This window comes from Dermacentor variabilis, chromosome 10 (assembly GCF_050947875.1).
Source record: "Dermacentor variabilis isolate Ectoservices chromosome 10, ASM5094787v1, whole genome shotgun sequence".
In the NCBI taxonomy this organism is placed as follows: Eukaryota; Metazoa; Arthropoda; class Arachnida; order Ixodida; family Ixodidae; genus Dermacentor; species Dermacentor variabilis.
The window spans coordinates 14,470,416-14,496,680 of record NC_134577.1 but is presented as its reverse complement, the minus strand read 5'-3'; the positions used below and the strand labels follow the sequence as shown (position 1 = coordinate 14,496,680).

The following is a 26,265-nucleotide window of genomic DNA, read 5'->3' as shown; positions in this document are numbered from 1 at the left end:
CTCTGAGCAGTCACATAATTCCCTGAGCAGACACAAAGGAAAAGACGAAGAGAAGAAAATCCAAAGGGCAAGAGCTCATCAACGGCAGAATCTGACGAAAGCACTAATGCTTCCACAGGCTCCCCAAGAAGATGCCGTCGACCACAAGGGGTTATTTAAGCTCGTCCTGGCCCCCGTGTTAATCAGAACCACTCGGGACTCGGATAAGAGTCACAACCACGTAACAATGAAGTAAATACAATCTTTTCTACTTTTTTTTCATCACGATGGCCGGCTTCGTCGTAATTTCCTGATTCTTGCGGTGAAGACCCACCTCACCTGGTCCAGATCATAACTGTCCCGTGACAATTTCCCCGCCCCAGGCTTGTTATGCTTCACCGCAATACTTTTGAGTACGCTTCACAGCCTAACATTACTGTATTGAGGCGAAGCTGACTTTCGGGAACCAGCATTATGCAACGCAACGTGCTTTCCGAGATTCGAAGCCAATCGCGAAGACCAAAGAGGCGGATTTAGTACCATTTCTGACAGCCACGAATTCTGTCAATGAAAAACACGGCGCCGAAAGGCAAGTTTAAAAGCGAACGTCGAAGTGGCTAGGCTTAGCGTTGTCGCGGTGATGGCTTCGGCTGCCAGAGGATCTGCGTGCGGGAGCGCCGGTTGAGGCGGCAAGGTTATCAAAATGGCGGCGGTGGTGGTTTTGATTAAACAAGTCCGGAAAATCGGACGGCAAATGGTTCTGGCGTCCGACATTTCCGACGTTCTTATACATTGACTTTATGGGGTACGTGGGACGTTGACTGTAGGCTGGCAACTCCTCCAGCCGACGACACGGCGTCAAAGTAGATTCGTCAAGATTCCTCTCTGCATTACCGCAACCTACATTACATTTCAATAAATTTACAGCTAATTTTCCCTTATAGGAGCACAAATTCTATGAGATTTCCCTGGGTATTTTCTGGCTACTGAAAATCCGAGGATTCCCGGTTTTCCCGCTTGGTAGACACCCTGCAGTTTCTAAAGGCCAAATATTGCAAAGATTATTCGCCACAATTGCCCCGAATTTCCACTGGTTCCCTCGTCACTGCGCCTTCGTTACCACCAGAGTCGGCAACAGATTGAAAAGCTAGGCTAGGCGTTTTTGTTTTTAAAAAATTAAGTTACGACTCTTTACGCGCCAAAATTACGATCCGATTGAGGCACGGATCGTTGCGGCACACAACCGCATGCTCAGCGAATTACGTACGCCAGAAGTTAATGCGTGCATTATTATGAAAGCCCATCTCGAAGATCTAGTTTCACCGGGTTTCACTACGGAGTTTCGCCTGGTTTCGCAATGACCGTTCGCGGTTTCGGAATTGTGGACAAACCACCACGGAGCTACAAACAACTCCGACGAAAAAAGCGTACGCTAGTGCGTCGCGCACTAACCTGCTTCACTAAATTCGGCATTTTATGTAGAACCGTTTACTCACGTTCTTACTTTTTCTTGGCCGTATTCGAAGACGTTGGTACGCGCGCCGCAGCTAGAAGTTGCAGCAGTTGCAGTTCCCGCGCGCAGCACTCCTAAATATTCCCGCCTTTCCTGTGTTACCGCTCCCGACCATTGGCGCGAGAGAACGCTCCGGTAAAGGTCTGTTTGTGCTATTCAAGTTATGTTTAAAGATATAAGAACAAAACCTGTAATAACGTTATAGCCAATAACCTTGATATTTTTCACAAACATGAAGCAGAGTTTATTTGCTTGTTCGCTATGTGTAAAGTAAATTTTATTTATTACGGTGAATTTGGCAGATGCGTAAGGTGCTCATATGGCAACGTTGATCCAGTGCGAGAAAAGCAACATGGAGGTCGAATCCGTCGAAGAAGCTCCTGTGCACAAACGAAACATCTCGCAGATAAAAAACAAGAAAAGGAGGCTCGAGGAATACCTGAAGCTTAAACGAGCCAAGCAAAAGGCAAGCACTGGTCGCACCTTTTTCCCGTGACAGCGTTAACCGACCGAGTTATCGAGGTTGCATAACCCACGTGGAGAGTCGGTCGGGATTGAATGAAACACTTGGATGTCACTGATAACTGAGAACTAGGTAGCTTACTAATGAGCAACCTTAGGAATCGAAGCTTATGTCTAGTACTTTCAAAGTTGTTTTCTCGACGTCTTATTGACGGTACAAACGTAGTCAATCAAACAGATTCCACTTTTTCCTACTTGTCACAAGGTTAGCCGCTAGTTGAATTCCCTGTCGCTTGAATTTCAAACTAAAGCGTGACTGTAATGATTGGCCGTTGTTCGGGAATCATCTTGGTGTAAACGTGTACATGTGTGGATGCTCGTTTACAGGTCGGTTTGGTTGTGTGATGCATCTTGCGCATCTTTTATCGGCCCATTTAGCACAAGTGAAGAGCTGAATTCTGAAATAATTTTCCGAAATGTTGCAGCTCAAGAGACAAGCGCAGAAAAAACGTCGAAAAGAAGCTGAAGCCCTTGGTGAAAATGTAAGATTGTTCTCTCTTCTCTCTCCCTCTCTCTCTCTAAGCATTTAAGCTGCCAGCAGCTGTTTGTCTTCATACACTCATTCGCCAACCTCTATACCCAGGCACCTCCAAAACAGGAGCCGCGTACGATCGAAAACACCAGGGAACCGGATGACACCATGGTACAGGCAGATGATGAAGAGGTTCGTATCCATAAAACACACTACCTTTGCTTCTGTGTTAAACTCATTGGACAGGTAGGAAACAGCCACTACTGCTTACCGCTTGCAGGTCCAGCTGGATGAAGCAATGGACGAAATGGCCGCCTACTTCCGAAAGGAGTATGTCCCTAAGCTGCTCATCACTACGAGTGACAACCCGCATACAGTGAGTTTCGAGAGGGCGCAATGTAATCACATTTCTTTCATTGCTGCACTACTGCCTTTGGAGTGTCTGCGTTGCAATCTTTTGGTGTCTTAGGGTGTCAACTAGTTTTTCTGTTTCAACGTCCACATTATGTTCACTTTGACAACCCGCACCTGTATGGTCAACCCGTATGGTCATTTTTCTGTCATAAGGTTCACTGTCATATTGTGCCACATAGTGCATCTCATATGGCTTCCCTTGCCCTCCAAAAATGAGAAAGGTGTAGATTAAGAAGCTGCTCAATGTTGAGAGTTCAAACCTTTTGTAAAAGAGGTTACAATGATAAAAACCTGCTCCAAGTTCAGGTTTGTCGCAGACAGCAGCTAGACTATAAGCCTTTGGCAGGGATTGTACACGCCTCATTTGATTGAAATCGCTGGAAAACAACATGTGTACAATTTTGCCTAGAGAAGCACACCAAAGCTTGTGCTAGTCTTTGTATGTTTCAGCATGCGAGGTTTGCCCCCCCCCCCCCCCCCCCCCCCCCCATTACGCTAAAAAAATTACAGATGCTGGCTCTTTGTTCAACCCATGTTGATACCCCACCATTGTTGTATTGGTGGGGTATTCTGTAAGAGTCCACCTAGTGGACTGTACATTTTGGCCGCTATTGATTGGATACAGCTGTACGAGCGGCCCTAGCCAATCAGCAGAGGCCGAAATGGACAGTCCACTAGGTGGACCCTTACAGAATACCCATCCAGGTCTGCTTATCTTTTAACCAAGCAATCTCTGTCCTCAGACAACTGTTCCATGCTTAAAAGAATGTGAAGCCTATTACTGCTTTGTACTAAAACACTTTACTTTTAACAAAATGCCTTAGTTTGTTTAATTTTTATAAATGTGAGCAAACCAGAGTCATGTTATCTACAGCATCTTTGTCATGTGTTCCTGGGGTGCCTGTTGCAGCGAACCATCAAGTTCTGCCGTGAACTCAAGCAGAGCATACCCTACGCTGATTTCCGGTGGCGCAACCGTTCACGAATCAAGAAGACAGTCGAGCACGCCATTGAGCGCGGGTACTCGGACATTGCTGTGATTAATGAAGACCGCAGGCACCCCAGTGAGTTGCAGACATCATTCACAAAGTTTATGCATGAGAGTGCCATCACTTGTGTAAGCTGATGGCTATATTGTGTGGAACAGTGACTGTTTGATGGGCATCATTTCTCTTGTTCCTTTCGTTGCTTTTGTAGAAAGTGGACTACTAACTATGCTAAAATTAAGCCAACAAGCTGATAGCTGTCTCAGAATAAGCCCAAGTAAACAATGTACCTGTTTCACCAATATTCCAAAACAGAATATTTAATTCAGGTTGTCTAAAAATGTATCTTTCTTTTTCTACACTTTATGTTTTTGGGGTGGGGGGGGGGGGGGGGGCATTCTTTATTCAATGGTTACCCTGCAGCACCCTAACGCGTTACAGCAAGGAGGTTACAACATCGAATAAAATACATCTTCATTTACACAATGCACTTGCTTTTCTGTCTGTCTGTTCCACTGGTTTACTGTTCAGACAAAAAATTAGCATACATGTTCGTCTTGGTTTGGTACTCCAAGATATTGCTGTCATGATGACTGTGCTTTGAGATATAGTGACGATTTTTTATGTAGGTTTCCTTGTTTATGCCAGTTTTGCTATGGTAAATTAAATATAAAAGTTTCCTCGGTTTCCTGCGATAAAGGGAAAGGGATTCCCAACCAAGCTTATCTTTCATTGCCATGCAATTCTCACCCCTTCGATACTGCCCCAAAATGAACCTGGCAGTTCAGTTTTGCATTTGCTTGAAAGTGGTAATGAGCGTAACTTCGGCAGGATCCCACAGGACACAGCCATACCCAAAAATTGGGCAAATGCAAGTAAAATAGGCCATGCTTTCTAATTTCGCATGCAAACAATGTGAGGTTCGTTTATTTGAATAAAGTTTAATGCTTTACCAGCTTTAATTGCAACACTGTTTAGATGAGATTTCCATTAAAATTCCAATGACAATATTATACCTAGGTACTTTTGCAAACTGTCCTGCTTCAGTATAACACTATTTTATTTATTTATTCCTCAAATGCCCCTGATAAGGGGTTTTACATGAGGGGTTTTACAAGTTGTACTGTAGTGGGATTGGCTTACACTTTGTGGTAAAGGAAGGATGTAAGCACTTTTGTATATCTGATTTCATGTTCCATGTAGCATGCAACCAGAGACATCATTAACTTAAATTAAAAATAATAGTGGACCCAAAACAGAGCTCTTTGGTACTCCTGATGTGATGCACATAATCAGAGCATTTCCATTCAGAATAACACATTTGCTTTGAGACAGGTAACTTTCTATCCATTTAAATTCAATAGGGTCAATGTTGAGTAGATTAAGCTTAAATAATAGAAGTGTGTGTGATACTGTGTCAAATGCCTTCCTAAAATCTAAGAAGACACTGTCTACTTGCCCACCTGCGTCTGCATTTGATACCATGCCATCATAGAACTCAATGAGCTGTGTTGAACAGGACAGTCCCTTTTGAAATTCATGTTGTTCCTTTATGTAATATATGTTCAAGTATTTTGCATGATACTGACGTAAATTACACGAATGAGAAATATACTGAAGCTGATGGTAATCGTCTGCTCAGAGCGCTACCTTGCATTCAGCTATAATGGTGGTGGTTTTTAGGCTTCTTTTATAAGTTGTGATCAGAGTTACAAGTAAATATTATTGTGTCACTTCTGGTCACCTGTAATATCTATTATATGGGAGGACCGGTGGCGATGAGAATATGTCATGAATTACAATTTTTGGAAAGAGGAAAGCTGTAGGAATTTTGACAAATGGTCAAATGAAACAACAGGTTCAAGTGTGATTATAATAAATCACAACTGTTCACCCTTAGCCAGCATATTCAAGCAATCACTTGGTGATATTTCATCCCACTCTGCACCAAATGTGTCAGTGTGCACAGGTGACAGAATTTCTGGCAGTTTACTAAGCATGTTGTCCAACATGCTTTTCATGTTGGACAATCATGCGAAAGTGACTGTATCCCCAAAAATGATCACTTGGCAATGCTGCCCCTGTCTTTAAGTAAAAGTGTAAGTGATGCACTCCCTGAATGCGCTGTTACCCAATAATATAAGACAATTAGATTACTAGAATTATTATTTATATATTTACCTCAGAGCTTACAGAGTTAGGAACATTGCAAGAAAAAACAAAAGTGGGTAGATGGGGGCACATAGCACAGAAAAATGCTTTACTTGTGCAAAAGTACACAAATTTAGTACTACAAAATGGAAGCAGTCTTTTGCAGAAACGAGTACCATATTTCCGTATGCCCGCACTCTCACTTTGGAGTGCAGAAAATCTGGAAAAAAAAGATTCACTTAGCGTCATGGGCATACTCACGTGCCTGAAAGCCACTACAGGGTGGCTCTAGTCCATGTCTGAAAAATCTGTGAGCGTCTAAATGTATTTATAGTCAGCCACCAGAGGTTGCATTTATTTACGTAGCATTCTGAGCGCAATACAAGGCTTCAGTACCAGCTTTAATCCTGTCTCGTGAAAGGCCCGCACTTAGTAAAAATTCAGGAATAAGAAAAATCTGTGCCTTACACAACCAAATATGCTATTCAAAGAACACAGCTCTAAGCAATGAAAATGGCAAGAAAAAGCAAACAGAATACAAGCTTAATGCAATGAACTAGTGACAGCAGTAATGCAAACTAAGGGGAAATATGCATAATGCAGTTATCAATGATATAAGACAATTAGATTACTCGAACATTGTGGTCTCTGTCTCACAGTGCTCGACCGGCAGTCACCTAGACCACGGCACAGGTCCAAGGATCCGCGCCCAAAGGGAGATTTGCGAGCCAGCGCTCCCACAAATCAAGGGTGGCTCAGCAGTACCAGCAAACGTTGTAACACGCCGCTCAGGACGGTACAGGATGATGGCTCTGAATGACCGTGCTACTGAACTGAAGGAACATTGGTTCCTTCAGTTCGATACAGCCTCAAGGGGCAACCCGGGGCAGTATCTCTTTGGCATAGCCTCCAGAACAGGAGCAGTGAATACGTGTGCACCCGCGTTGGGTCGAGGACCCTCAGTGAAGCCGGTCGGCAGAATAGCTGCCTGGGAGAATTGGAATTCATTCAGTATGCACCGTTTGACTGTCCGAGAGCTCCCCGCACCCCCCACTTCTGCAGTCGGTGCAAGCTGCCAGGAGAGAAGGGACGCAGGTTTACACCCAAAGAGACCCATCAAATGAGCCCCTGGTCCGTTTGAGGGTGCACAGCAAATGTTTTACGGTCTCGCTGCTGTACGGCAACCTCAAAGGAAAAAGAGGGGCAAAGGGGTGGTGCAGGAAGCCAACTTCGAAAGCAACTTTGCCGCGATGTGGCCCAAAACGTGCTGCGGTATGGTGCCATTACGAAATGGACAAACGCAATCCCGACAACATTTATACACTTTATACCCGCAGCAAACACTCTACTTGTGCAAAGAAGCAGCGAGTCTTATAGTGTAGATGAGTTTTATGAGACGATGAGACTGTTGCATTCATGTATGATGGGTTTACTTCTGCAGAAAAAAAAGCTGATTTTAAGAAGCAATGTCAAAGTCTCAGACATCACAGAAAGCTGTATCACAAGTTTCAATATAGTGCGACCTTCAGTTTTGCCTTTCTGCATCGCGATGTCTCTGCCGATAGGGCTAAGCTGGTTCATGTTACAGACGTGTAGTTGAAGAGTCTACTTTAGCATCTCTTTTAGGGCACAGCTCTTAGGTGCTTCAGAATTTAACATTGGATACCCTTCCTGCCTTTCAGATGGACTCCTGTTGACACACTTACCTGATGGGCCAACTGCGTACTTCAGGATAAGCAATGTGAAGTTCTGCAAGGACATCAAGGTCGGTAATCTAATGCCTTGTGAAGTGCAAAGAATAGCCTGTACAGTCACGAGCAAAAGTCTGGAGGCCTCATATGTTGCAAAAAAAAAAAATTTTTTCACAGCCCACATTGTAGGTTCAACCAATGCAATGCACAGACATAATTCTATGCTGCACAGCTGTGTCATCAAATATGGGAATTTTTTTGGCTGCTGCTCTGGTCTAATTTCTTGCTCCTTAGTACATATGAAGAAAGAAGGTACAGAGGGAGTACATTATATTTTGCATCACGAAGCTTGGCTTCGTGATGTAATTGAAATGTAGAAATAATAAGGCAAATGGAAAACGCACAGCCATGGCAGCAGATGTGTAACATGATTTCAACTAGTACTCGAGGCTGTCGCATGCAAGGAGCGAGGAGAATAAAGGGATCAATATTTTTTTGGGGGGGGGACTTGTTAATTTGCAACTGTACTTGTGAAGCGTCGCAACAGAAGCCACATTCAGTTCTCGAGAGTGCAGTAGAATACGAATAGTACATTGTTTTATGCAAAGAACAACTATGGCAGCTGCTGTCAGAAATCTTGCCGACACAACAAACTGGTTGCTGGAGTGCTCTAAAGATCTGCACAACATTAAATCAGAATTCAGTACACTGTTGGGAGGTGCGCCATTCCTTTTGTCACAACCACCACTACTGCTGGCTTAGCCATTCTATCTTAAAAGACAGCAATATTCCCCAAAATTAGTGAGCAGGACTGTGGCCTTGGTAAAACCATCTCTCACTGCACGTGCAGTGAATGGCAGCCCCTTTGTGGTTCGCCTGCTCACACGGGCTCGTTCATGCAGGGTCGTGCTGCGTACAGTGCGCACCGTCCAGAAGTGATTCTAAACAACTTCAACACAAGGCTGGGCCATTCTGTGGCACGCATGCTGGCCTCACTGTTCCACTATGACCCCGAGTTCCAAGGGCGCCGGGTCGTCACCTTCCACAACCAGAGAGACTACATCTTCTTCCGGCACCACAGGTTGGTCATCCACTGTAGCCAGTAGAGTGGAGCAGCCGTGCTCAAGTCATTGGCATAAGTATCTCAATTGGGTTTGTTGGACAATTGAAAAGGCACTAATTTCTGGATTCAGGTATGAGTTCAGGAACGCTGAGAAGGTGAGCATCCAGGAGATTGGACCCCGGTTCACGCTGCGGCTCAAGAGCCTCCAGAAGGGGACCTTCGACTCAAAGTTTGGAGAGTACGAGTGGGTGCTCAAGGTGAGGGGTGCATTCAGCAGGAAAGTTTATTGTAGTATAGCCTTCTCGTGCAGGTACTTTTGGGCATGCTTGAGTTGAGCTCAATTTAAGTTCAATCATGCTTGAACCACTATTGCTTTAATTGTCTAGGTAGGTCATTGCACCAAGTCACGCTGCCATTTAGAAGCACTTGCACTCTGTTTCTTGCAGCTGCTGCTAAGATATTTGCAAATGACAGTGCCTGTGTTTGCTGAGATAAGAACAACAGTGTTACAGGAGCAAGAGCAGACTTGGCAGCTTTTGAACCCGCAATAAAGATAGAAAATAGGGAGACAAGGGTACAGAAGTGCTTTTAATGAAGTAATAGGGCCTACAGTGAATGACTGTGTGGCATCCCCATTCCAGTTTCACTGTGAGACAATGGCCAATGTGATAATGAAACCAGTGTTTCATTATCCACTGAAACTAGCAATGCAGGCCAACACGCTTAAACAGAACATCTTTTTTTAAATGTTTTGTTCCCTTTCCCATTTCCTTTCAAGCAGTTTGGTGTATGTGCCCATGGAGAGAATGACTGTGACCCTCTCAAGTGTGTCCAAGAAAAGCACCGATCAACGCCCCCCCCTCGTGCAGCATAGTATTTTGACAGGCACAGAAAAGGCCAAATGTCAACCTCGTGAGCTCTTTTATTCTAAGCAGGAGGATGTGAATCTTTTTTGTCAATACAATTTATTGTAAAGTGGCCATTACGTATCCGAATGCAAGTTCAATAGCCAGGGTCCTCTATTTGAATAACTCAAATCTGATAATTCTAATTGGTTGTTACTTGTGATCATGACTGTAACGACGTAAGCCCCAAGTTAATGACATCATATGGTTACTCAAGTCACATTTAAGCACAGCTGCCTGAAATGTGCCTAGAGAGGAATACGACTCTCCCCTTGGATTCTTTTCCATTTAATTATTTTAGGTGTTAAGCTGAGGAATAGCTTCGAAGTCAATTTGATACTGGCTCATGCACTAGCTTGCTTACATCTGTTGACTTGCGAGCAACCTGCAAGTAGGTTTTTGAGGATGTGATTAAAGTGCTGCTTGCCGGGCCAGTTGGTTCATGCTGACACTTGAGAAAACCAGCGAAAAAATTGAGACACAAACACAACAGAAAGAAGAGGCACCACAATGATTGTGGTGTATGGTGTATGGTTGTTTACTAACTTATTATGTTTGTTCTTTCAACTTTCGCAGAGACACGAAATGGAGACAAGCCGGAGAAGATTCTTCCTCTAATGAAGACTGCCACAAGTGCAAATGCCGTCATCAGGACAGGGCCAATTTCCAAGTCCCTTCCAGTATACATTAGTCATATCTGCAACCTGCTAATTGGCGAGAACATGACTTATGATGTCTTGGTGCCACTGGAGAAACCATTGTGTTATGAACATTGTTCTCTCAGAGGTGTTGACCGATGGTGCCACCTCCTGTATTTCCCACTGAATGTGGAATAGCAGAAAGTTGTTTTGAAGGGTGACTCTCCGTCAATCTTTATTTTAAAAACACTGAGAGCAAACAACTGTTTTCACTGAAGTTATCCGAAACCACCATGTGGTCCTTCACGAGACGCTTTCACCAACATGGAAGTAAGTTGCCTGAAAGTAGCATTAAAGCACTGAAACACTCTGTGTAAACAAAATTACCGCATGTTTGCCCGGAATGTTCCGTGGTCAATAGACCCTCCGGAACAACTTGTCTGTAGGATGCATTGTGCATGTTTCAGTCCCACTAATGTAACTTTATCCCAGAGGTGGAAAGCCCCCCATCTTCACTCCCTTTTAGAATCGTCAGCAGGCGCCAGGAACCGTTTCCGTTGCTTCAGAAGGTGGCCGAAAAGCTGGGGAAAGACTGAAATAGAAAATTTACAAGCTTGTAACTTTTCTATCAACATTTGTGAAATGTTCACACCACATTGCAATCAGTGCTTGCATAATCACTACGCAAAATGCACAGAGCGTGATTGAATTGTTGTGGTGCACTCTTTCCTCATATCCCAGCAAAGATTATCTGTACATGTGTAGCAAGTGCTTACAGAGTCTCACACAAGTTCTGTGCTACGTTATGCTATCAGTGTCAAAATTTTAAGGAGTGCCGAATCTGACAAAAAGCTTAATATGTTTTATTTTTTTCGGCCTGGGCACGCTGTATGGCATTCGGACTTCCAGCCTGTGCTAGTAGAGTGAGAAACAGTGCAACAAATGTGGACAGAGACAATAAAGACATGGCATGGGTGCTAATTAACAACTGTCTTTGTTTATTAGAACACGCAGTGAAAAGGTTCAAAACTGAACAAAACATGACTGGACAGAGAAAAGGAGAGGATTGCAGAAGCTAGGTATAGGAATATTCTGTTGTCACTGCACCACTGACACAGTCTAAATACAAGTCAGTTACATACAGTTCTGCACAATGCAATATACCGACAGTTGCTAGTGCCTTGCGTCATGTCTAGCTTTTCTAACCTCTGTTTTATGAGTTTCCCATGCCTTCAAAAATGAACCAAGTACAGTAGAACCTTGTTCAGACGTTTTGGGGAAAACTTACAATCCGAAGGAAAAAAATCTGGCACTCGACTGTTGGCATCTACGTAATGTGAAGCGTCGCGTGGATCGTTGCGCGTTTTGTTGTTTCCCCGTTGCGTATGGTTTTAAGAGGGCAACGGGAAAGCAAAGTGAAATCGAGCTGGTGGGAAATGCCGGATGCCGCCGAAGCGAAACGTTCTGGCCCCATCGCGACACCTGCAGCAGGGAACGGCGCCACATTTGAATTACCGCCTACTAAAAGCGTGCAGTACGCTACCAATGGCGCTAGTGACCGCACTGTGAATGCTGCATGCGACGACCCGGGCAGAGATTTGCTGGTACTGAAATAAGGAACCATGTGCGCCGTCGTTTCCACATGAGACAGGCAGCTATATACCGTTCTCAATCGTACGCGCCGGACAAAAATCATACGCTCCCCCCCCCCCCCCTTTTTTTTTTTCCACGCAGGATTAAGCGGCTGGTAAACGTATACGATCGCAGTCTGCAGCAGGGAACGGCGGCGCATTTTGGTTATCGCCTATTAAAAGCATGCACTACGCTTTCGACGGCACCACACGCTGTGGGACAGACATGCAAGATGCTTGTGGAAACGGGATTGGCAGCGATAGCTGTGAATGCCGCGTGCGACAACCCCGGAAAAGATTTGCTCATACCGAAGTGGGAAACAGCGCGCGCCGTCGTTTTCATGTGAGACGGGCAAACGTGTATTGCGGTGAAGCTGCCGTGGTGGTCTGCTGTATACTGTTTTCGATTGCGCGCGCCTCACACATTTTCTTGTTTACCTGGGATCTAGCAGCCGGAAAACGTATCATACGATCGCAGTTTGGCGACGTGCTGAATGTTGGCGCCGAAAAAATTTAGTTTTCGGGGTCCGTATTAACCGATCAAAAATGAGCATAACTCTGTTGGGTCATTTTTTGTGTTCTCGATTTGAAACGTAGACGCCGGGAAAACGTATCAATGAGGTTCTACTGTATATACTCTGTTTCATACATGGTAAGCAATGTCAAAGAAGCTACTCAAATAGTATGGTCATAGAAGTCTTCATGCATTGCATGATTCTATTGCAGTTTATTTTTATATCTGTAATGCTTTCCACAGAAAAACTATTTCCTGTATTACAACTGCATCAATGCGTCTGTTTGATGGTAGATAAGTTGAGATCTGCAACACCTTCCACGTAATAAATAGAGCATGTTACAACGTAGGAGAATGAGAAAAATGTTTCGTCTAATTACATTATGCATAGATAAATCTTTTAGATATGATGCACTACTTTTCAGTCATGAATGTGAGGGAAGGAGAGGTCTCTATCGCTAGCCTTCGTAGTGTTGACTACTGTTTATAAAATATAGTCCAATGTCATGCCTTTTGCTATACAGTACTAGTAATAGAAAACAGCATAGTGTTGTAGTAGTTTTGCTGTCTGCAAGCACAAATACAAACCATTTGGAAATTCAACCTTCTGGTGGAACTCATGCCCCATAATCTTTTGAAGCCAACTGTACAATCATATGCAATAATGTGGAGAGCTGAAGGTACAATGTGAAAGATAAAGCTTCTGCCACCTCACTGACTTCCTGCGAGACTGTCAAAATATTCAATACAAACATCATAATGTGCCAAAAATAAATAATTTAGCTACCACGATGTGCCTACAGCCTAATGTCTTCTAATATTAATATGGGTGGTGATATTGGCATTGCACACACATTAGCCAAGAAAATCACAGTGCAACCTTAAAGGTCAGCAGCAATTAAATTTCACACTGGCTAAATCGGTTATAAATTACTAGTAGTAGTACTATATGCTAATAAAGCAATTTTGGCAAAGCTGCTGTGCTACAGCCTTGAAGTAGCACATAAGCAGGCGACACAAGCCCCAGCGAGTGGTTAGCAGATGTGATGCAAAGATCCAGTACCACAGTCTCAGATTTCCCGCACACCACAGGTGCTGCCTAGACTAAAGGATTAGTATGCTGAGGAGCCCTTCCAATTCTCAGCGATCCGGGTTCTGTGTCAATGCCAGAGAGTAGTAAAGGTGTCAATTTTTCCAGTTGGGTATCAAAAAGGCTACCTTATGTTTGCAAACTTTTTACAACACACCCACTTATATTTTAAATGTGAGAAAAGTTTGCACAAAGATGTGAAACTATGTGAAGCAATGCTTTTTCTACACAGACCAAAATTTAGTTGCCTGTTGGCCCTTAACAGCTATTTGCCATTAAAGTAAGGTAGCAATAGTCCATAACACCATCATGCAATGTGTTCATAGACCAACCTATTTTCTCTTGCAAGGCAAAAACAAAAAATATTGACGATACTCTGCATGTTCCACTGTATCTTTAATTCCGTTCCATTACGGTTTATGTTACAGCATGAAATTTGACTAGGCTGTTAGAACTCAACAAGACACCACCACCACTGCAATCAAAAGAGGAAGGAAAATGGCTGCCTCTGTCCCTGCTTTATGAAAGGACTGCATCCAGGGTCTTGAGGTGCACAAAGCATTTTATCCCTCCCTCAAGTTACTTGTACTCAACACACTTCTTTGGCCACAAGAACTCGCACACATGCGCAACTCACACTTTTGACTGTATTTCGTTTCAGGCTGCAGTTGTACACATACTTTCCAGAAGAGCATAGACTTACAGGGCAGGTAGGAGGCAATGACGAGGATGACGAATATGTAGTAATCAAAGGAGAAGTTGAGGTGATTTGGCAGAGAGTATGTGAAGAGGCCCCGCTTGCGAATGTATGGCAAGGCTGCCACCATTGTCACAATCTCGCCCTAGGTAGAAGAGTGGAGGATAATGCTTCAACATACTCAGTTTCGAGCAGTCCAGTAAATCTAGCAGAATACTAGGTGGATGTTGAACAAAAATAAGATCTGCTACAATCGCGACACTTACCGACACACCAGTTGGGTACAGCACCAAAAAGAAGGAGTATCTGCAACAAATTACAAAGGCAAATATGTATTGGGCACTAGGGAAGAAGTGAAAAAAAATTGGTGTTTCCACTATGGCAGATTAAAAGAAAAAGAAAAAAAAAACACCTTTGCCCCCCTCCCCCGCAGATGCATGGAAATCCAAACAAACTCGTACATGACAGACAGAAAAGTTGTTCTCGGACTCTTCCAAACCATCATAGGCGTCTGTTTTGCCACTGCCCGAAATGTACCAGATTTCGCAAATGTTTCAATAAATCTGGTGCAAATCCTTTGTTATGCCCTAGCCTTTCACATGCTTCACTATATCAAAGCTTAGTACTTCAATACTCTCTGCTATGTGCGATGCATATTTCTGTATGCTGCGCCAGCTATATCAAAGCTGGTGTACTGCATGTGAGTGTGAAAGGTCATACATTGCAGGCATGCAACATACTAGGACTTCCCCACGTCCCTGACAGCAGAACACAAAATTATCACCTTCCAAGTAAGTTGACCCAGTATAAAATGTGAATCTGGTCTCAAACAACCACTGGAAAATAAATGCCCATCCACAGAGCAAAACACCTGCGCCAGATAAAGCAAGGTCTGTATTCTTGGTTGACCACTTTCAGGAGAAGATTCACAAAGTGTCAATGTCATAAGGAATCATATTTGAGCATAATGCTGGCAGTATAACACTGCTATGTAATATGTTAGTTTAATGCAATCTGAATTGTTCTTGTCGGCAGGCTAAGAGAAATTGACGTCAGATATGGTAAATTCTTGTAACATATTGTCATCATTGTTGCCGTCAGTGTCATGCTACTGTCAATTCCTTGGCGTCGTACTAAGGACGTCATTGTGGTATTCACTGCTTTGCACAGCGAATGGCTTAATGCTGCACAAGACGTCCAAAAACCTGTGTCTTTTCTGCATGACGTATCCAGTGCGGCACCTGGTTAGAGATGTAGGTATCCTGTCTGTTGGCTCATACAGCAAATGAACACTGCAAGGGATATCCCTAAAAGCGATCGACCAACTATACAGCTTGAGTAATTGGTTCCGTTTACCTTTGTATTCCGCTTACCTTTGTACATTCGACTGACTTGCAGTAATTCGACCTTGACGGGACTGGCAGGCCGAGTAAAACAAGATGCAGGAAAAACGGCAGAACACACCCCTGATTTATTTGGCTGTATTTAGCTGATTCTAACATGCCCCCGAATCAACCACTGCAACAGAACCTGTACAAAGCCACATATGAGGCAGGACTGAACCAAATACCCCAGATCATACCATCACCGAGCACAACATCCAACAATGCCTAAACCACACAGGCAAGTCAAAGAAAGCTTAGAAATTCGGCAATGGAACTGCCGTGGGTACCGAAGGAAATAGAGGCTGCTGACACAATTGATAACTCAATCTTCAAAGCCACCAGGGCTCATAACCCTAGAACAGTTCGGTACCCAACCAACACTACATGGTTACGAGGAACACCACACAAGTCAAGATGACAAGTGGAAGCTAGCCACATTTGTAGACAAAAACATCACAACCATACAACACAAACGCATAGATGACGTAGTCATATTACATGCGCTCTTCGAACTCTTCTAAAAAGGCAACCAGAAACGGAGTGCCTTGGTCCTAAACATCTACTGCCCCCTCCAAGCCAAAGGCGGGTAAACGTTGGCAAACTCTTTAGGGACACCCTCTGCCTCACCAAAGACAGTTCTTTGGTAATCGTAAGCAATTTCAACGCTCGGGACACATGGTGGTACCAGAGGCGGGACTGGAAGGGTCTCCAGCTATAAATTGAACAGTGTCGCCTCACACTCATCATAGACCCAAACATACCAACAAGGGAAGGGAACAGCCTAACATGCGACACCACTTCCGACCTTGGCTTTATCACACAAACCACACGAGCTGAATGGCTCAACACACTCAAAAGCTTGGGCAGCGATCACTACATATTGAGCATAACACTGCAGTTTGGATGCCTGCGCAGGCATATCGGCACAGCCAAACTCGCTGACCGGCGAAAAACCAGGGAAGCCCAAGAACAGGACGCAGACACAATCACGAATCTGGAAGATTGGTACAACAAACTCTTGTTTACATAAACAACACCACACAAAGGAAATCGCCAGAATGGAAGAGACTCCAGAGGTGGATCCCCACTTACTATACCTGTGGGATGCCAAATGGGGCCTCACCCCCCACTGGAAAACAAAGAACAACAGAAAACTGAAGACATGCATAGCACAAATAACAGCAGAAGCAGAAGAATGTGACATGCAACTCTCCTCAGCAAACTGGTATGGATTCTGCTACTCCTTCGGTGGCACCCTGGGTATGGCCAAGACATGGCACATACTCAAAGCCATCCTGGACCCTACCAAAACCAAAGGAGAGGGACACAAGGCCCTGGAGCGGTTACTGAACACCTACCCAGGTAGCCAACAAGACCTCATCAACACCATCAAGACCAAGTGCTATGGAGATCCCGCTTCCACACAGCCCTGTACAACATCGTATATAACCCACTATTGGACGAACCTATCACAGAAAATGAAATGAGAACAGCCATCAAAGCCACCACCCGTAGCACAGCGGCAGGCACAGACCGCATAATGAACACCATGATAAGAAACCACAGCGACAAGTCCATCTCCACGCTCATGGCCTTTCTCAACCAACACTGGGAACAAGGTAACTGGGCAAGAAATTGGCAGTTGAATACCTCAGACCAATCTTGCTCATGTCCTGCCTCGGCAAGGTGTATGAGAAAATTATAAACACAAGACTACAGAGACACTTAGAAGACAACAAGCACCTGCCGGACACCAAGTTCAGTTTCCGCACAGGCCTGTCCACACAAGACGTACTACTCCAAATCAAGGAAGAGGTCCTCAGCAGTGTTCCTCGCAGTGGCTAACACGTCCTCCTAGCAATCGACATCAAAGGGGCTTTTGACAATGTCAGCCACCAAGGAATCCTAGAAGGGCTTGCCAACAACACCAACTGCGGCAAACGAACGTACAAGTATGTTCAGAGCTCCCTGAGCCTCCGCACAGCGGAGTTGAAGATGGGAGAGATCCAGACTCCAGTGTACCACCCTCTCAACGAGGACACGCCACAAGGAGCTGTCATTGCACCCACACTCTTCAACGTCACCATGATTGGCCTCGCAAGAAAACTGCAGGACGTAGAAGGTCTTCACCACACCATCTACACAGACAACGTAACACTCTGGACCACAACAGGCTCCCTTATTGAAAAAGAAGAACGGCTGCAAACTGCAGCTCACCTCACCCAAAAATACATCAGCCAACAGGGACTACAATGCTCCCCCAAGAAAATTTGTACTTCTGCGAGTCTGGCGTTGTCGCGATAACCATACGGTCCTCACAGAACTAACACGAAAAGTTGAAGTACACCTCAAGGGAGCCTCACACCAGAGAAGTCATTGCCCAAGGTGCTGGCCATGTGGCTGCAGTCTAACCAGCAGGCACCCACACCCTTACACTCCTCAAAACCAGTGTCAAGGCGATATCATGCATGATCTCCCGTGTAACATAACATGATACCGCAAGACCTCCCAAGAACAGAGGCATGAAGGAAGGGGACAACCTCCGACTGGTCAAAAGCCTGGTGGGGAGCAGAACTACAGCCTGCCCTACTACCATCTCACACAGTCCAAGACGGAACAGGCTGACAAATTCTTGAGGATGGCTTTTCTTGAGGTTGACAAGCTCTTGAGGATGACTTCCCTGCCTCTCGCGCGAGAGAGGGCACGCTTCCGGCCCGGATTCTTTGATCGCACACACGACATTGACCGCGTTCGCCGGCTCACCCTCGCATGCTTTCACTCGCACTACAGCATATGGCACACAGCGCCGGTTTTATCGCCCATGGACTTTATGCGGAACCTCACAGCGATGGCGACGCCAGAAATGCGCATGGAGTGTCCATATAATTGCCATCCCAATAAAAGTTATTGCACGTTCGCTGCAAATACATTTGCGTTATGCGGCAAAGCATACGATCGTTGCGAAGGCGGTTTCGGTTTTGAGTACGCGAGCACCGAGCAGGCAATTTTCGAGCCAATTTTCTTTTTAACAAAAGGCGCGCCTTAGAGAGGCTTTAATAACGTAATCAACCTTTAATTTTGCTATTGTACTATTTATTTTTTTTCTCTCTTCCTGTTATTTCCTCTGTTTTTAGGGGCCAGAGCACTGCTCAGTCCCGCTCAAAAGCATAATTGCTTTGGGGGGCTGACAAAATATTTGATTTTATGTTTTATCTTCTAATAAAGAAAGAAAGAGGAACCATTGTGAGCTACGGTTATTGCTTGAAAATCTTCCCAGGGCAGACCGAAAATAGGCATTTTCAACGAGAGATGACGCATGCTAAACGCATACACTGTCCCCTAAGCCCTGTCGAGACAGACGCTGCCACTAAAGGGGTTGCTATAGGGATCACCATAAGGGTCAGGTGCGTGCATTTTGATTTGGATAGTTCAAATTATCTGGCAAAGACCAAATAATTCAGGAAGGATCGAAATAACAAAAGCTTGGGCCCATAGCATCCTGCATAGCAATGCATAGATGCTGTGATCCAAGTAACCGGAGTCAAATTCACGAAAATCTGCTATACTGGCATAGATTCAAACAAAACTGGATCAGAAGTCCACTATCATTGCACAACTTTTTTTAGTGCACAGGACAATGCAGAGTCGTAAGCCTTCTATTAATTTAGTCACAACACTCTAAATGATGTTTTTAACAGCTTTCAACATATACAGCAGAATCACAATATAATGAACACGGATATAATGAATTATCGGATATAGCAAAGTAAATCTTAAGTGTTTCCCACAATATCAGCATGAAATGAAGATATGCTTACAACGAATATAGACTACAACAAAGATACTTTCGAGTTGCATGCAACTTCGTTAACACAAAGTTTGGCTGGATACTGTCAAACAGAGCCTGTTGTTGGCACAGACATATAAAAAGTATGCACCTAGCAGCTTTTTGCTAGGAGCATATTAGCCTTCTGATGGAAAAAAAAAATGGCGCACTCAGATGGCATCTCCAGTGTGCATATGCAAACAGAAGTAAAAATATTGGCAAAATGTGGTTCACCTGCACCAGGACAGCAAATATGGGCAAGAGTTGTACAGCGAGGTCCCGTAGAATGCATATCGTGTGATCTCTGCCAGGCACCATGCAACCAACAGCATCAGAATGCCAAACTGGTCTTGGCACTGCATGTTACAAGTACTCGCATCAACAATAGGCTTGTCCGTATATTTCATAGTGTGAATTAAAGATGCACATTGCATTATGGACAAATAAGATACAAACATAGCAGTTACTTTCACTTTGCACCGTTAAAAGCATGTACAGGGGAATCTCGATAACCGGAACTGCCTTTTAAACAGAACACCATCCTCATGGTTGGTCGGTTTTGTATTCATGCAATTGCAATCTCTCAGTAAATGGAACTTCTGATAAATGGAACCAATTTCTCTGGTCCCTTGAGGTTCCGTTTAAAGAGAGTCCACTGTATAGCTGTGCGTGTCACTAGGGGTAGAAACAAGAGAAGGGCACAACATAAATGAACAGATGAGTCACCTCATAATGTTGCAAGCAAAACAAGGCATAATGCCCTACCTGTTATAACCACATGAACCTGCCAAACCTCACCTGTTATACAATTTTAGTTAATTGCCCCTATGTCTTCCATAGCTTTACTGTCTGTTTGCTTTATATGCTTGCGATCAACAAAAGCTGATCCCCTCAGTTCCCCATATTCTTGCTCAGTGAGTAGCGAGGGCCTCGAGTTTGGCAGCCTTGATGCCATAAGGTAGCTTACAATAGGTTAAATAGCTTATGTACCAGTTGCTCGCTCCTAAGTTCACACATTATGTGATGCCTACACTTAAAGGAAGTTACATGCTCACCACCATATCCACGAATGGTGCTGGCTAATACTCCAAGGCCTAATTTTGTAGAGATACACAATTACTCACGTGAGTTGACAGGTACACAACCACCACCATAGTTCAACGGGTACATTGTTGCATGCATATTGCTGAAGATGTCGGTTTGCAGCACCAAGTTGCATTTTCGTCTAGTTTCATTCCCTTTTTTATTATTGCTACATTTAAGTTAAATAAACAACTAATTTCCCCTGGGCTTTCCCTGGTTTTATTGTCTGTTGGTTTCATGTGGTTTTAACTAATAATTGAGCCCCTCAGTTCCTTTTAATATCCTAACTCACTACAAATTTGGCACAAAGCAGGCAAAAGAGGCTAGCTTAAATCAATAAAACAGTTCCAAGCAGTCCAAGAATTACATTAACAATGGATTGTTCTAGAATAGCAAAGAAATACAGGCATAGATGTATACCAGAGGTCACTGACTAGATGCAAGCAGCGGCACTAATGGTGACATCTCATGGTGCTATGTTTAACCAAAGCACGCAAAAGTTTTTATTTTGGAGACTGACGATATTGCACGTTTCTTCTGTCATAAACATGCTGGCTACGAAAGAATTGCTATGAAGATATTTTTGTCTCCTTTTTTTTTTTTAAGATGTCATGCAAAACAAGTGCACTACGGTAGATTATAGCAACCAGACATTTTCCAGAGAAAGGTGCAGTGCAGTAAAAATTTTCAATGCAGTCACTTCCCGTCAGAAAGCAACATGGGCAATTGTGCACACACACCTCAGGCACAGGCACAAGAATGCCCCAGACGACCATGAGTCGCGAGAGGATTTGGATGAGTGTCAGGAAGGCATTGCTGGACACCAGACCGACAAGACAATGGACCACCTGGCGGAAAAAGAAAGACAATGCACAATAGAAAGAGAAGTGTCTTGGCCACATTTCCCTGTCCAGTTAAGAAGAACAAATATACAATGACCAGTTCCCTTCTCTTTAATTTAGCATCGTTTGAATAGAATATCTCATGGACATAACTCAAAAAGGACACAAACAACAACAGGGGGTAGAATATAGAGCTGGGTTGGCCTGTAATGGTTCAAACGGGGGCAATTCAAAACATCGGTCAGTCCAAACAAACATCAAAATTTTGGTTAACCTACTATGTTTTCAATGCAGTTACAGATCCGCTTAGCTCAAACACTGCTTTCAATTAATTCATAATTCTGGCTTCACAAAGCAGATCAGAATAATGTTGCCTTCATGGTCAAAGGTAGCTGAGAGGGCCCATTCACCTGACACCTGACATTTGTCAGCATCATCAAGTCCTAATCTCTCACCTCTACCTATCTGATTACACATTATGATTCTAGTGATATACTTAGTTTATTATTCCCTGTGTACAGTACATATACCCCCTATCTTAGTAAGACATTTGCCCCTGAACATATAAACATATTTGGCAATCGCCAGTTTTGTCATCAATGTTTTCTTGTAGCTTTGTTTCTGCACCCATTCTTTTAGCAGTAAATGTGTATTTCTGCAAGTGCCATCTACGTCTACAGCAATTCCCCGTTTACATGACCAAAATCATCCTTATCTGCCTAATTTATGTCCACTGCAGGACAAAGCCCTCTCATAGTAAACTCCATTTACCCTTGTCTTGTGTCAGTTTACTCTGTCGTATGCCTGCAAATTTTACTAATTTCACCATACTGCCTTGTGTACATTGCATAGCCACTACACTGCTAAAACAGTATTTTCCAAGATGACGAGCTGAAAAAGCAACACCTTCCTTCCAGCAACTTGCTTTTTCAGGAATATTTAGAATGTTTAAATGTTTGACCTTTAGAATCTTTAAAATTCTTGGTTTTTACTTACAAGACCCTATCTGTTTCTAAGGCCCTTAGCCTGCAACTAATCTCAAGCAGCGAAAATCACCTCCAGACTTGTTCAACTATAGAAGCAGCTCACCTCAAGGAGTGCCAGCGTCTGAAATAACTCGGTCGGGCAGGAAACCACCGGCCACACACCCTTGAAGGTACGCTTGTGCGTCAGGTGATGGATTGTGCAGAACAGGATGTAGCTCCATCTGCCAGCAGGAAAAAACAAAAAAAGACAGGCATCAGCTGACAATGCCAGCAGAATTTTTAGCATCAAGTATTGATTGTGGAAACCGTGCTGAAAACTCCATCCAAGTGCATAATTGTGGAGAAAATAAGCTAGCTTGATTCATTGATTGAATGAATCAGTTAATTAATGTCTTACAGCAACACCGAGGCTATGTGAGCTGCCAAACAGCAGGATACAGATTAATTCTCTCTGGGGGTTGTTTAACATGGACAAACAATTTTACCTTCCAATCCCATTGGAATGTAGCCAATACATGGCTAGAATCAAACACACGACCCCATGCTTAGCAACAGAATTCCATGGCTACCAAGCCCCCATGGCAAGTCAAGTTGGAATGGTAGGTACAATTTATAAAATAGTTAACAAGTTCTGTTGTTACTAAATAGGTCAGTCGCACTAAACGAGTTTTAGTATCACAAAAGATGCCTTTAGTGACCTAGATGGACAGGGCTCATCCGTCCATAGTTTAAAGTTTTCGATAAGTTCGAAGTTACCGGCTATGCACACTATTCGCAAGACAGAAGGCTGCGACATGAAAGCCTTTATGTTTTATAAGAAAGGTCAAGTACAAGACCTAGGCACACTGGGTGGAAAAAGTAAATAGGTAAATGAAAGTCTGAATGCTGGTAGACTATCAATTAGACCTGAACAGACACTACTCTTACTTCAGTATTGTGATTTGGGACGAAGGAAGGAAGGAAGCAAGGAAAACAAGAGGTGAAAAGCAGAGCAGTTAACCTGGCATGACATTTGTGGTGCAAGAACAGGGCATTCACCGCCCCAAGTAATCACTCACAAAAGCAGGAACACTTTGTTACTGAAACTTCAGGTACAGACAAGAAAGCTACATAAAAACAAATAAACAAATAAAGTAAGACAGTTATTCAAATTAAATGTGGTGAAGTTGTTCAATTCAGTCATATGAAGGCAACATTATCGACATTGACTTTTAAGCAGTTAGCATAGCCTGCACATACATACATACATACATACATACATACATACATACATACATACATACATACATACATACATACATACATACATACATACATACATACATACATATAGTTATAAAATGCACCGCCGGGAAAAGTTGGTGTGTGTGTGTGTGCGTGTGCGTGTGCGTGCGTGCGTGCGTGCGTGTGTGTGTGTGTGTGTGTGTGTGTGTGTGTGTGTGTGTGTGTGTGTGTGTGTGTGTGTGTGTGTACACACAAACTTTTCCCGGCGGTGCATTTTATAACTACCCAACCGCTAAATGACAATGTGTCTTAAATGTTTTCAACTGCCTTACGTGGGTTTAAGTACTTGCCCGTATTGTAAACTTCATCCCTAGCAAAAGCTATCAGCTTGTAGAAAAAAAAAAAAACCTATCCTTGTCTACTCAATCATTGTTTTGTCCTGCACTGAGCCATATGTGATTGTGAATAATTCAGTGGTGCTGTACTTATACTACAGTGGCTAGGTTGTGCGACCGTAATTCGCTATGCTTAGTCACATTCACTCGCGCCGCACGCTTTCAACCTTTCACCATTAATTAATCCTTGAAAAGGCCGCGATACAGAGAAACGTCTGACCATGGCTCTCTTTCCACGACCGATGCCGTCGGTGATACGAACACTAGATCTCATCCATCGCTATCGCACACTCACACGGTCGAACGAGCGAGCGCTCTTTCGAAGTGACGTTATCACCAAGGCAACACGTTTGCGGCCAATATGGGAGCAGCAACGCGACATGCGGGAACTCGAAAACCGGAGAAGTGTTAACACACGTAAGTCGACCACGCAGCCTGCAGGAAAACGCGAGACACAGCGCGCGCATCACAATATTGCAGCAGCTCCCAAGGGTGCGACGCGACGTAGCCCCTTTAGAGGAAGTAATCACGAGTGCGTCCGTTTTTCCTCCTCAACAAAGCGAGAGGCATAAAGTGTTAGTGCGCGCCTCTGTGGGAATTGTGCAGCGGGTAAGGTCGCAGCTAACGTTTAAGGAACCACCTCAGCGGCCTGAGCAGACATTGTTTTCAAACAAGACAGTTTGGCCAAAAGCAAACTGAGAAGCAAGGAAATGCTGCTCGATATGCACAGCGAAAACTATGCAGCCGAACACTACAGGATACCGGTGCAGGGCTGCCTTTCAGCCTCAACGATACACGGATGTAATCAGCAGATCGCTGTTCCTTGCTGTGCGTCCTCGAACATGATCGTGTGTGTGTTCACGCTTGTCTTGTTCGAGCAGCGCTGGTTCGAGTGTACTACACGGATCTGAGGGAATAGAAGACCGACTCAAGCATGGCGCTTATTATCCGAACGTTGTCGACGGTAAATCAGGAGTCTTCTAAATGTGTCACGAGGACTGCCCGGTAGTTACCCTAAGAAGAAAATAATAGAGGAAACTCACCCGGCACACTGGAAAAAATTGTACGCAGCCAAGTACAACTTTCCAGTTTCCCCGGGTCCGCGTTTGGACTTCGAAGCACCGCTCTGCGCAGCCGGTCGAGACATTTTTGGCGGAGATGACTGAACGTAGATCAGCGGCGAAGCAAGCTAGACAAAGTTGCTGAACTAAGATAAATCTAACTTCGCGCTCAGCTTCGAAGCACCCAGCTGGGGCCGGCGCCTGCTGCCGAGTTGCTTCTGGCTTGGCTTGACACACGAAGAATACTCGAGCGCCCTCTTCACAAACAATGGGAGAGAAAGTGGCAAAGAGCAGACGTCACGCACAAGCCGGACCGGTTTTCTCTTTTTCTTCCTTCTATCAGAGGAAGGTTACACATCTTCAGTATCTGCTACAAGAAAACTGGTTTTTAAATACCATTACTTGAGTAGGGCATCGTCTTAGAGCTCCGCGCCATTTTGTTTCCGTTGGGAATTTTGCCTTTTCGCCTGGCGTGATAACGTTGCTGGCGCCGCAGAACAGCAGTAACACGGCCGCTCAATGGAAACGCACTTCCATTGAGCAGCCGGGGCAGTAGCAGTGGCACAAAAAGAAGCCTAGAGTTCATGCATGAACGCAGGTTAGTTGATGCCTCGCTTCAGTATACATATATAGTTGAATTATAGCACTATACAAGGCACAAGGGAGAAGAAAAAGGCTGCAACAAACACTGGACGTCAATTTTCAGAGATGTGCAACAACGTTGAGTGCAACCTTCATTGCAAATAATGCATGACCAAATGGCAGTAAATATCCAGCGCTTACACTCTAAGAACAGTTTACACCCTTTGGAGTGCCCCTTCTGCCACACAACGATAATCGTCATCTGCCTTGATCGATGCGTTTCCTTTCTTGAAAACGTCGCGCCCGCTACTTTCCTGTCGGTAATGCTATCATGCTGATAACGCGCACGCCGTTCGTTATTGGAAAGTACCAGGCTCGCAGTATTAAAGAAAGGAAATGCGGACAAGAGAGATGACGTTTATCGTTGGGTCGCAGATATACACCCCAAAGGGCGCAAACTTTTTTTACACTCTTAAAACGGTTGCACCCTTTGGGGTGTGTATTTGTCCCACAACGATAATCGTCATCTGCCTTGCTAGCGTTTCCTTTCTTGAAAACTCGGCTCTGGCTACTTTCCTGTCGAGAATGCTGCGTCACACTGATAACGCGCATGCA

At 44.2% G+C, this 26,265-nt stretch overlaps 2 protein-coding genes across 2 annotated transcripts; one reads left to right on the top strand and one right to left on the bottom strand.

Moving 5' to 3' along the window:
- Positions 1–1,811: 1,811 nt before the first annotated feature.
- LOC142559974 (ribosome production factor 1) lies at positions 1,812–10,555 on the top strand. The gene is made up of 9 exons (XM_075671697.1): positions 1,812–1,958; positions 2,440–2,496; positions 2,598–2,678; positions 2,767–2,862; positions 3,811–3,964; positions 7,720–7,802; positions 8,631–8,809; positions 8,922–9,048; positions 10,273–10,555. Exons 1-9 carry the CDS (start codon positions 1,812–1,814, stop codon positions 10,312–10,314), a joined length of 966 nt encoding a protein of 321 aa, XP_075527812.1. The 3' UTR covers positions 10,315–10,555.
- Hacd1 (3-hydroxyacyl-CoA dehydratase 1) lies at positions 9,360–25,311 on the bottom strand. Its single transcript, XM_075671698.1, has 7 exons — positions 25,051–25,311; positions 22,492–22,609; positions 21,301–21,408; positions 19,712–19,833; positions 14,533–14,572; positions 14,273–14,411; positions 9,360–10,926 (listed from the first exon to the last, which is right to left on the bottom strand). The coding sequence occupies exons 1-7, from the start codon at positions 25,152–25,154 to the stop codon at positions 10,847–10,849; spliced, it is 711 nt and encodes a 236-aa protein (XP_075527813.1). The 5' UTR covers positions 25,155–25,311; the 3' UTR covers positions 9,360–10,846.
- Positions 25,312–26,265: the final 954 nt, after the last annotated feature.

Coding starts and splice junctions, on each gene's coding strand:
- LOC142559974 (XM_075671697.1), top strand. CDS start 1,812: ATGGCAACGTTGATCCAGTGCGAGAAAAGCAACATGGAGGTCGAATCC. Junction 1,959..2,439: donor TTAAACGAGCCAAGCAAAAG/GCAAGCACTGGT, acceptor GAAATGTTGCAG/CTCAAGAGACAAGCGCAGAA. Junction 9,049..10,272: donor AGTACGAGTGGGTGCTCAAG/GTGAGGGGTGCA, acceptor CAACTTTCGCAG/AGACACGAAATGGAGACAAG.
- Hacd1 (XM_075671698.1), bottom strand. CDS start 25,154: ATGTCTCGACCGGCTGCGCAGAGCGGTGCTTCGAAGTCCAAACGCGGA. Junction 22,610..25,050: donor AATTTTTTCCAGTGTGCCGG/GTGAGTTTCCTC, acceptor TCCTGCTGGCAG/ATGGAGCTACATCCTGTTCT. Junction 14,412..14,532: donor TGTACCCAACTGGTGTGTCG/GTAAGTGTCGCG, acceptor TCTTCTACCTAG/GGCGAGATTGTGACAATGGT.